Source organism: Oncorhynchus kisutch, linkage group LG15 (genome assembly GCF_002021735.2).
Source record: "Oncorhynchus kisutch isolate 150728-3 linkage group LG15, Okis_V2, whole genome shotgun sequence".
Lineage (NCBI taxonomy): Eukaryota > Metazoa > Chordata > Actinopteri > Salmoniformes > Salmonidae > Oncorhynchus > Oncorhynchus kisutch.
In genome coordinates, this window is record NC_034188.2 from 39,763,826 (window position 1) to 39,776,473 (window position 12,648).

The 12,648-nt window shown below is 43.5% G+C and overlaps 1 protein-coding gene across 2 annotated transcripts in view; it reads right to left on the minus strand.

Annotated features, from left to right (window-relative positions):
- Positions 1-12,648, minus strand: part of LOC109905288 (follistatin-related protein 5-like) — a 166,261-nt gene that overhangs the window by 98,818 nt on the left and 54,795 nt on the right. For both annotated transcript variants that reach the window (XM_020502574.2, XM_031790249.1), the window contains exon 4: positions 670-921. In XM_020502574.2, coding sequence (XP_020358163.1) covers positions 670-921 — 252 coding nt within the window. The remainder of the gene's footprint in view (positions 1-669; positions 922-12,648) is intronic.

Below are 12,648 nucleotides of genomic sequence, written 5' to 3' on the forward strand. Positions count from 1 at the left end.
GTGCAATTTAGATGTTGGCCACTGGATGGCAGCAGTGTATGTGGAAAGTTTTAGACTGAACAATTGCATTTATGTTCAAAATGTTGTATAAAAGACTGCCCAAATGTGCCTCATTTGTTTATTAATAACTTTTCATGTTCAAAATTGTGCACTCTCCTCAAACAATAATATGGTTTTCTTTCACTGTAATAGCTACTGTCAATTGGACAGTGCAGTTAGATTAACAAGAATTTAAGCTTTCTGCCAATATCAGATATGTCCAATGTTACTGTTACTTACAACATCATGCTAATCGCATTAGCCTACATTAGCTCATCCGATCCTGAAGAAGTTTTAAAGGCTTCTTCGGCTGTTCCCCATAAGAGGACCCTTTGAAGAACCCTTTTTCCTTTTTAGCTGCAGGTAGAACCATTTCTACAGAGGGTTTTACATGGAACCCAAAAGGGTTCACCTGGAACCAAAAAAGGGTTATCCTATGGGGACAGCCAAAGAACCCTTTTTTTTTTAAGAGTATAGTGCATAAAGAAGATGAAACAAATCTCCTGTAACTCCTGCATAAAGGGAACATACACCACAGAAGATCTCTGAACAATGTTGCTTTGACCCCATAATATGATCTTGCACATTCCATGACAGACATTTTATGAAGTTATGAGATGTAATTCTTACCTTTGTAGAAGCATTCCTCGCTGTGCATGATAGTAATTCTCTGTGCACCCAGACAGGAGGCACGGTGGAGCTCACAGTGGTTCTGATACAACTTGCCGTCCGAGCCACACACCGGTTTGTAGTGGGGTTTACAGCGGTCCAGACAGTTGCACTCCCCTTTACCACTCTCATGGTTGACCACGCAGTGACGCCCAAGGCCACAGTACTTGTGCTCACAAGGACTCTGGAAGCCCTTGTTATGGCCCAAAATCCCTGCAAGGAAAACACAAATAAAGAAATGTTTAAATTGAGAAAATAATAAGATTAATAGGACGATAGTATGTTAGAGTTTGAACGTTGGCTTAAAGTACAGCTGTAGGATCTTAATTTGACCAGTTTCTCACAGAATAAAAATAATCCTGCAACAACAGGAAATGTGAATTATTGTGTGGATTATAATTAATATACATTTTTGTTGTATGGGTTGATAGATTTTTAGTGAGGGCAAATCAAGTCTGACATTTTAAATGGAAACTTAAAATGCTTAGAAGCCTTTTTAAACCTTGATTACACTACAAGTTTGCATTTCCTGCAACAACAGGGTGATCAAATTAAGATCCCATGTAGATGCAGGTTATACAAGAATGTAAAAACATTAACATCAGATACTAGAAAGGTAATAAGATGATAGTCAAAGTTTGAAAAGCTTTTGAAGTTCACTTGTAGTAACTGTCTAGGTTTAAGTAAATCTCGCATTGAGGCAAAAATGTGTGTTTTATATTATTTTGTACTACTTTTCAGGCAGTGAGTTATCGTGTGTTTAACAAGTCAACCTTCACACGCAGTGAGTATTCTTGACAGGGCAAGAAGCACGGTAACCTCTCATCCGTACCAAATGTGTTGGGGCTCAAACGGAAGGTTGCTCTCTCTTAGGTCCCCTATTCACCAGTTCCATTGCCCTTTGGATTCACTCTCAAGGGCAGTGTGCAAATTACTTTTCCTTATTTGTTTCTCTGTCTGGCTTAAGCTTTCGCAAGCAACATTGTTTCAGCTGGGCACTCAGTTTCCCGCACCGGTGAGCTCGGGACGGATACAGCTCTGTTTCAGGTGTTCTTGACTTTTCTTTTTACAAAAAAAGGTTAATTTGTCAGCAAGACGCATCACTTAGGCTAATTCAGGCTACAAGAGTGTAGGCATAATGACAATCGCTGAATGTAATTACACTTTTTGGTGTTTTGTAACAGAAATCTCCTTCCATTAATCAAATGGCGGGTTCACACTTCACAGTGCACTTTTTGGATGCTAGAATCATTTTGGTGTTGACGAATGTACGTAGGTAGCCTACTTTTTGGAGTGATTTGTTTGACAGTCAGATGAAATCATAATGAAATTAATAGGGACCCCCAAATATCACAGTATAATTAGCAATGCTCAAGGGGAATAAGAACATGGCCACCAAACGCTGGAAAAACAATCCCACTGAGACTAATGATGGCCACTGAAATGATGGGAAGATTCACTTAATAAGCATCATTTATCTGCTGGGGGTCTATTTATGTTGCTTTTTGGTTGTCTACCTCAATAATTATTAGGGCACCATTTCACTACGTAAGCTAAAAGCATTGTGAATAAAGTACGAAGAAAAATGTGTATCCACAACGTGTTGAGCGCTGTCCTACTTTTCACAAATCCACCACTATTTTGAAATGTTTATATTTATCGGACAATCCACTGCTGTAGTGAGCTATATAACATGAAATATACATTAGGATCAAAGTATAAACAAGGGGCTACCATACTCTTCTCTGTAATCATCTTTGAGCTTTAGTATTGGCCATTGAATAAGGAGTGGTGCATCATAATGGTACGATGTTTCAGTGCCTCAGATGCCTTCTTTACAATTACCAATGCATCTGCCCCACAAGGTGCACACGGTGTTCTAATAAACAAACCCCGCTATAGAGGGAAATAAAAACACTCTACTCTCATTGGTCAACGAGGGAATCCGTTGGCAGGGAACCTGAATACAGTAACAAACAAACCACTCGTAAAGAGGCTTCGTCACCCTGGTAGCGACTCCCCGTGGGTGTATTATCCCCTATCTGTCAGGGAGGATTTAAACGATACAAGTGTCTACATTGTGGCCTGATTCAAGCCCATCAATGGCCATGGTTCGCTGTGATTTATTTATCCCCCTCGGTGCGGTGGCATAATGATTATTCAATGTGACTTTGTGTTGCACAGTAAGGTGCCCAAATGCCACTGACGGGGGTCATAGAAGGGCAGAGGGAGTTTGTTATTGGTATGCACACCCAGTCTCTGGGTGATCCAGTGACATCAAAGACAAATGAATAATTCTGTGCAATGATTTGTTTATTGATGACTAGCCGTTTCAAAGTGAGAGGCGCGCGGCGGGAGGGAGGGAGTATCTGATTCTGGGCGCTAGTTAGCGTTACTGCATTTGTAATTGTTGCTGGCTTTATCCGAAGAAAAAACTATTTTCTTTGGAATGTTCACTTGGAAAATGTTCATTCATTATTCATAACTGTATTGTACAGCAATGAGGACGATTTTCAGAAAGACAGATGGACAGATAGAGTTGCATAGATGAACGGCTGTATCCAAAATGCATGGATAGTTCACAGGGAACTGTCTTGATTTGAAGGCAACAACAATAGTGGAAATGACTGAGGTAAAACAATAACCAGGGGAAAAATAAGTCATGATCACTGGGAAACAGTGAGTGTCAGATTTATTCAAGCCCATGTGCTCAGTCTGATGGTCTAGTAAGCATTTCACCTGTTGTTTATGAAGCATGTGACAAATAAAATAAAAGTTGATTTGAACATATGTTGACCCCAGCGCACATAGTTTTGAAGGCTACGTATTCATAATGAGATGCATGTCGTGTTTAACTCTAAAGAGTTACATGGACAATAGACAAAAGACATGACCAGATTGACATTGCAGTGGTTCAAACACGAAGGCATTTAGGATGGAAAACTCAATAATGTCCCTGTGCACCACTCGTTGCATCATACTTTGCTAAATCATTATAATACATAAATATCTAGTGCCTTGTGGCTACCAGAAGCATTTACCTCTTTGGTATGCTCCACCTTACTCTCTTTGCGGTGCCTTTCTGAATCTGAAGCCTTCAAACCCATTACAAAGCTGAATCTAACTGACTCGCTCCCATTCACATTCATAAGCATGCCCCCAAAGCATGCTATTTACAGCACTCTCTCAGATATACAATGCATGCTTTTTCCCCAACAATATCCGATTTGCCGTCTCCATTTGTTCCATAAACCCAGGATGCAAGACCCGGCCCATGTGATGTTTTCGTAACAGCGGCTCTGAGTCCTTGGGGAAAGTCGGGAGTGTAGTAAACAACAGTTTGGAAGCTCTCAGATCATCTCAGCTCATCTCACCGTGGTGAGTTAAGATTCCCCAGAAGACGCACGTGCGAGAACAAGATGATGCAAGTCTAAATCAACAGCACACTAAACAACGCAAAAAAACTTTACATGACACGACGCACAACACGACTCGCTCGCCACACGTCACCCCGCTTGGATTAGTTCCTTGAAAGTTGCACCAGTAACATATTGTGTTACCACGGTCTATGGAGAAGCGGCCTACGTAGGACGTGGGTAAAACCGGAAAGGTGTCTGCACTCGAGAAAAGCATTAACATTAACGCTAGCAGGAAAGACTGTGTATTTTTACTAGCATACCTGCTGTCATGGAAACAAAGAGTAATATATTCACGGTGGCAGGCCGGTGTCATTTAACCTGCTCCCTTTCAATCCCGAACAATTGTAATTCATTCCTCCACATTGGCTTAATTAAAACCTGATAAGAGTGTTTTAGGCAGAAGAGAGAAGCCTGATTAGTTCTCGCCAGTGTGTGTCATCACTAATCACTTGTGGCATTTTTGTATTGAGAAAGACTTCAACATTAATAATTCATTAATAAATACCCAAGAAAGGACCCCCTGCTCAGAAATCACAAGAAGGTTGTCGGCTCTATTCTTACATCACTGCATTGCAGGGCAAACTACATGTATATAGCTCTCTGTTGGTGGCAAGAATTTTATATAATCATTTAAATTGGAAAAACTAAGTGTTGAATCAAGTGTCGTTTTTTGTACCAGTTCATAAACCATGTGCCATGGAATTGGTATATCGAAAATATCTTCCCATTTATTTTGAACCTGTATGACACAGCTGTCAACATTTTTGTTCTCAAATGAAACTGGTATATTTTTCTATTTATGCCAGTTCCTTTCAGCCAATTTGTATCTTAAATATATGGCAGGCAAACAAGTTCCCTACCTTCTCCCTTTTCCACTTGCCTCCTCCATTTTTGTGGTAGTGCTGCAATCAGTTGGCTGTAAATTAGGATTGAGCAGATATTCCCGTATATTTCCGATAGCTGCATATGTGACTCCTTCCATTCATAATGTCATTAATAAAGTATACTACCATTTTTAAACATTTTTTCCATAAACAACGTTTTTTTCATTCATCAGTATATTTGAGTTTAACCATAACATTTGTTGTAATATTTGTTCTATCTTTTCTGGAAGATAAAACTGAAATTGTAACCAGCTTTGTATGGCTTGTTTAAGACAGAGTGATACTTTAAACCAAATGTTCTTTTCAATTAGTCGGACATGATTTGTAATCTTAGTTAGCGTCTCTCGACAGTGGACTATTTCCTCAGTGAACCTATTGCAAAGTTCATTCTATTGTGTTCTGAACGAGGCGACAGAAAAATGTATTTACCAAAACAAATGTACTTTTGTACAATATTGAGTCCCACAATATGGAAAGGAGTTGTAGGGAAGATGGAGAAATACTGTACATACTATTAGAGACACATATGAATGATTTCATGTTGAGCGTGGGTTTACCTGCAGTATGTAATTGTCAATCTATACAATTATACATACTGACTGGGGGAAAAAATGGACAATTATAGTGAATTTCTATTTTTAAAAGCTCTAGGATCAAGACGTAATTGGTTTGATTACACAAAATGGTAGGCTAAACGCAGTGCCAGTGGTCTCCCATTGTTACTAAAAGCATGTGTAAGGCACAGACTCGGAGCTGAGTGACGCCCAACTGTTAAAATATGGTTCAATATAGATGCCTCATGACATTTTTTGGAACGATAAAAAAAAACAACACACACGCTTCAACGTTTTGCTACCGTACCTTCATTTCAAATAGCGTGATGCATCTGTCCAAATCCTCAGTGACTTGGATAGGCCTATACTTCTTTATGGGAGAAAGATTCCCAAATATTTGAATGTCGTTTCTCTGCCAACACAACATTGCTAGGAATGCATCTAATAGGTAGTCACGGCGTCACAATGGAGATGATCAGAGGGTTGTTGCAAGGTTGTCGCTCAACATTTTCCAATAGTACCGATTTTGTACCAAAGTTGTAGCCTATGAGGTTTCTTTAATGTCGTATTGGCACCAAAGCTTACACTCTGAAAAAGGTGTCACAACCTACATTACAGTAAATGCAAAATTGCGACAATTTATTGTGCTTGTTGGTGTTGATTAAACAACTAATGAAAATGTTTAATAAGTGATTATTTAAGGCGCAAAAGCTTTTGCCGCCATTTAAAGCAGCCTCAAAAAGTTTTTTTTTTTTTTTTTTATGTTGCCCTTCGGGTTCCTCTCGATGTAGCTCACAAGTGAAGCCTGAACCGAAACAGGTTGTCTTGGGAGATAGCTAAGTATTCAACAGGAAAGTACTGCTGTCGGCACAACAAGCTAAACCCATCCAAGCATGCTCAGCCAATCGATTGACTGCAAGTGAGCATTAGTCCCCTGTTCTAGACCAAAGCACACAATTGGGTGTGTAAAGGTGCTGTTTGTGCAATCCAACTGCACGTTCACTCAACCAGGCTTGAACTTTCCATCCCATTAATCTCTCTGGCCTGATCAGTCAATAGGGGCCCATGCTTTTCTCTCAGTGTGTCCATATTAGAATGCATCCCTCATTCCATGTCAGTAAATGGTCCTATTTGTCAGAGTGTGCCATGCTTGACTAATTGTCAACTCCTAACACTACTCCCAGTGTTAATTCACATAACATTAAGTTGTCTTGCTGGTGGCAGCTAGACACAGTGTGTGTTTGGTGACATACGATATCTTGGGGTGTTTTGGTACAGTTGTTATTTTTGGCTTTTTTGACCGCTGGTTTTCTGGTCGAAGGGGACAGAAACACATGTCCCAGTAATGTGTTCATATTATGATGTGGAATTAGTTCATTTGAGGATGGGTTTTGTTTGTTCTATTATAACAGCTTGTTAATAGTGTGTCAAAAGAACACAAGAGCATGCTACATGTCACATGTTGTGTTTTTTTGTGTCTGAGTCTGTGTGTTCTTCAGAATCTTAGTAACAGCAACTATTGAATCTGAAACGGGGGAATTTACCATCAGAACCCAAATTAATCAAAGATTCTGCCGTTTCTGTAAAGAATTGTACACCTCTGATTGTAAATCCAAACCAGTCCATTCTAAAATAATTAAGAACCCTCAAGCCACCTCACTGGGAGCCTAAATCGCTCTCAATGAACTCAAATGGGCATTGGATAGCATAAGCAAAGGCAAAACACCTGGATGGAACGGTATCAATTCTGAATCAATTAGGTCCACTATTACTCGAAATTATTAACACAGCCATTCACAAAAGAACATTTGGGAGAGATGTGAATACAGCACTAATTTGGCTTTTATTCAATAAAGGTAAATATGCCAACCAGTGTTCTCACTATCTCCCCTTATCTTTGATAAACACAGATATTAAACAGTTTTTTAAATCTGTCGTCCTGTCTCAAAACTTACTTACCCAAATTGGTCCACACAGGCCAAAGCGGGTTTGTTAAAAAGCTTTTATCCTCAGATAACCTCTGTTGACTATTACGTATCTTAGATGCTTCATCAGACACAACGGCTCCTTGGGCTGTATATCTCTCAATGCAGAGAAAGCTTTTGGTAGACTAGAATGGTCATATCTCTGGTCTGTCTTGTAACATATGGGAATTGGATCCCATTTCGTTAATATGATTGAAATACTATATGCCAATCTTTCAGCCATAGTTTAAAAAAACTATATCTGCTCAGCTCCATTCAGAATCACTAGAAGCGATCCCAATTTTGACTTTGCTATTCTTATTATCCACGGAACCTCTGGCCCAGACAATTCGTTAAACTAAGGAAATAACACCAAATTTCCTCAAATCGACTGATCACTTCATCAAAAATATATATCATTTAACTAGACAAGTCAGGTAAGAACAAAGTCATATTTACAATAACGGCCTAGCCCGGCCAAACCCCAACGACGCTGGGCCAATGGTGCGCAGCCCTATGGGACTCCCAATCATGGTTGGTTGTGATACAGCCTAGAATCAAACCAGGGTCTGTAGTGACACCTCTAGCACTGAGATGCAGTGCCTTAGACCACTGCGCTACTCGGGAGCCCCATTATATGCAGACAATATTTTACTGTATCTAGACTTCGTACAGTTGAAGTCGGAAGTTTAGATTCACTTAGGTTGGAGTCATTAAAACTTGTTTTTCAACCACTCCACAAATATCTTGTTAACAAACTATAGTTTGACACATGACACAAGTAATTTTTCCAACAATTGTTTACAGACAAATTATTTCACTTATAATTCACTGTATCACAATTGCAGTGTGTCAGATGTTTACATACACTAAGATGGCTGTGCCTTTATGCCTTTAAACAGCTTGGAAAATTTCAGAAAATGATGTCATGGCTTTCAAAGCTTCTGATAGGCTAATTGACATCATTTGGAGGTGTAGCTGTGGATGTATTTCAAGGCCTACCTTCAAACGCAGTGCCTATTTGCTTGACGTCATGGGAAAATCTAAACAAATCAGCCAAGACAACAGAAAAAGTATTGTAGACCTCCACAAATCTGGTTCATCCTTGGGAGCAATTTCCAAATGCCTGAAGATACCACGTTCATCTGTACAAACAATAACACGCAAGTATAAACATCATGGGGCCACACAGCCATAATACCTCTCAGGAAGGAGACGCGTTCTGTCTCCTAGAGATGATCATACTTTGGTGCGAAAAGTGCAAATCAATCACAGAACAACAGCAAAGGACCTTGTGAAGATGTTGGAGGAAACAGGTACAAAATAATCTATATCCACAGTAAAACGAGTTCTACATCGACATAACCTGAAAGGCCGTTCAGCAAGGAAGAAGCCACTTCTCCAAAACAGCCCCAAAAAAATCCAGACTACGGTTTGCAATTGCACATGGGGACAAAGATCATACTTTTTGGAGAAATCCTCTGGTCTGATGAAACAAAAATAAAACTGTTTGGCCATAATGACCATCGGTATGTTTGGAGGAGAAAGGGACGGCTGGCAAGCCGAAGAACACCATCCCAACCGTGGCAGCATCATGTTGTGGGGGAGTTTTGCTGCAGGAGGGACTGGTGCACTTTACAAAATACATGTCATCATGAGGATGGAAAATGATGTGGATATATTGAAGCAACATCTAAAGACGTCAGGAAGCTGAAGCTTGGTCCAAATGGACAATGACCCCAAGCATACTTCAAACGTTGTGCAAAATGGCTTAAGGACAACAAAGTCAAGGTATTGAAGCGGCAATCAAAAAGTCCTATAGAAAATGTGTGGGCAGAACTAAAAAAGCGTGTGGGCAGAACTAAAAAAGCGTATGTGACGTCACCGGCTTTCTAGCCATCGCCGCTCCATTTTTCATGTATCCACTTGTTTTGTCTTGTCCCTGCACACCTGGTTTTCATTCCCCAATCAATCTACATGTATTTATTCCTCTGTTCCCCATCATGTCTTTGAGTAAGATTGTTTGTGTTACGTGTGTATTGTTGACGCGCCAGACTGGCCTGTTTTTTCCATGCTATTTTTCATGAAGATGTTTATTGTTAAACATAATTCTTGTGACTGTTTTGAGCGTTTTGCACTTTTGCCTAAATAAAGTGTGCGCCTGTTCACAAATCTCTGCTCTCCTGCACCTGACTTCGCTACCAGTACGCACACTTCTGATAGAATCTTACACCTACCATAGAGTCAGTAGGAGCATGTACCCCGGGTCAGAGGAGTCGAGGAGCGCGTCCAGGAACACGCGGCATCATCTCGGTACCATGATGGATTGCGTTGTCCAGACCATGGACCGCTGGGAGAGACAGGAAGTGTCTCCAGCGCCTCGACCAGCGCAACCAGGGTTACCTCTACCCGTCCCGTCCGGATCCAGCTCCAGTGGGATGCGTCTCTCCCTTCCCAGTGAGTATGATGGGACAGCCGCACAGTGCCAGGGGTTCCTTTTACAACTGAACCTATACTTTGCCACTGTTCACCCAGCTCCCTCAGGAAGGGAGAGAGTGTCCGCCTTCGTCTCATGCCTCTCGGGGAGCGCTCTGGAGTGGGCAAACGCCGTGTGGAGAGAGGAAGATGCGGCGATGGACCACTTCGATGAGTTCACCCGCCGCTTCCGGGCCGTCTTTGACCATCCGCCCGAAGGTAGAGCGGTGGGGGAACAACTCTTCCATTTGAGGCAGGGGACGAGGAGAGCACAGGAGTTCGCGCTAGAGTTCCGGACCTTGGCCGCCGGAGCAGGATGTAACGACAGGGCCCTCATCGAACACTATCGATGCAGCCTGTGTGAGGACGTCCGACGGGAGTTGGCCTGCAGGGATGCCACCATCACCTTTGACCAACTGGTGGATCTGTCTATCCGGTTGGATAACCTGCTGGTCATCCCGTGGACGTCCTGAGGTGGCTCTGTCAGTTCCATCTCCCAGCACTCCCGCTCCAGTGCCCAAAGAGTTGGGACGGGCTGTGCGTAGGGAGGCTGGAGGAGGGGCCTTCACTTGCACCATCTGTGGCCGCAGAGGGCACACTGCCGGTCGGTGCCGGGTTGGTCCCTCTGGGAGTCGAGGCAGCAGGCAGGGCACTCTGGCATCACCCCAGGTGAGTCTGCACCACTCTCATCCAGAGTCCTCTGTCGTCCATCTGTTTGTACCTGTTTGTTTCCCTGAGTTCTCACCTCATTCCCAGTATAAGCCTCTCGTAAATTCAGGAATTTTATCGACAGAGCGGTAGCTCTTAGTTTAGGGATCCCCATTATTCCTGTGGATAGACCTTCCCGGTTCACGCTCTGGATAGTCGACCATTAGGGTCCGGACTAATCAGGGAAGCCATCATCTCCCTGGCCATGGAGACGCAGGGGGGTCACAAGGAGAGAATGAGTCTCTTTCTCATTGACTCTCCTGCGTTTCCCGTGGTACTAGGCTTTCCCTGGTTGGCCTGTCATAACCCCACCATTTCCTGGCAACAGGGGGCTCTCACGGGGTGGTCGCGAGAGTGCTCGGGGAGGTGTGTAGGGGTTTCCGTTGGTGCTACCACGGTAGAAAGTCCAGACCAGGCCTCCCCCGTGAGCATTCCCCCAGAATATGCCGATTTGGCTCTCGCCTTCTGTAAAAAGAAGGCGACTCAATTACCACCCCATCAATGGGGGGATTGTGCGATAAATCTCCTGGTAGACGCTGCACTTCCCAGGAGTCACGTGTATCCACTGTCGCAAGTGTAGACAGTGGCTATGGAGACAAATCCCTGCATTAGGGGTACATTCGTTCCTCCACTTCACTCGCCTCAAGTTTCTTTCTTTTTTTGAAGAAGGATGGAGGTCTGCGCCCGTGCATTAAATATAGAGGTCTAAATCAGATCACTGTGAGGTACAGTTACCCGCCACCTCTTATCGCCACAGCGATTGAGTCAATGCACGGGGTGCGCTTCTTCACTAAACTGGATCTCAGGAGTGCGTACAATCTGGTGCGTATCCAGGAGGGGGGCATTTATTACCACCTCAGGGCATAATGAGTACCTCATCATGCCATGCGGGTTGATGAATGCTCCATCAGTCTTCCATTCATTTGTAGACAAGATTATCAGGGACCTGCACGGGTAGAGTGTAGTGGTGCATATCGATGACATTCTGATATACTCCGCTACACGCGCCGAGCAGGTGTCCTTGGTGCGCAAGGTACTTGGGTGACTGTTGGTATATGATCTGTATGTCAAGGCTGAGAAATGCCTGTTCTTTCAGCAGGCCATCCCCTTCCTAGGGTATCGCATTTCCACATCAGGGGTGGAGATGGAGAGTGACCGCATTGCAGCCGCGCGTAATTTGGTTGACTTCCACCACAGTAAAGGAGGTGCAGCGATTTTTTGAGTTTGCCAATTACTACCGGAGATTTATCCGGGGTTTTGGCCAGGTGGCTGCTCCCATTACCTCACTGCTGAAGGGGGGTCCTGTACGTCTGCAGTGGCCGGTTGAGGCGGACGGGGCTTTTGGGCACCTAAGAGCTCTGTTTACCTTGGCTACCGTGCTGGCTCATCCGGATCCCTCTTTGGCATTCATAGTGGAGGTGGACTCGTCCGAGGCTGGGATCGGAGCCATGCTCTCTCAACGCTCGGGCACGCCACCGAAGCTCTGCCCCTGTGCTTTCTTCTCGAAGAAGCTCAGCCTGGCGGAGCGGAACTATGATGTGGGGGACCTGGAGCTGTTGGCTGTGGTTAAAGCATTGAAGGCGTGGATACATTGGCTTGAGGGGGCTAAACACACTTTCCTCATCTGACTGACCACCGCAACCTGGAGTACATCCGGGCAGCTCGGAGTCTGAAAACTCGACAGGCAAGGTGGGCCATGTTCTTTACCCATTTTGTGTTTACCCTGTCCTACAGACCAGGTTCCCAGAATGTGAAGGCAGACGCACTGTCCCGGCTGTATGACACAGAGTAGCGGCCCATGGATCAGTCTCCTATTCTCCCGGCCTCCTGCCTGGTAGCGCCGGTTTTGTGGGAGCTGGACGCGGATATTGAGCAGGCGTTGCGTACATAGCCCGCTTCCATCCAGTGTCCCATCGGGCGTCAGTATGTTTCGTCT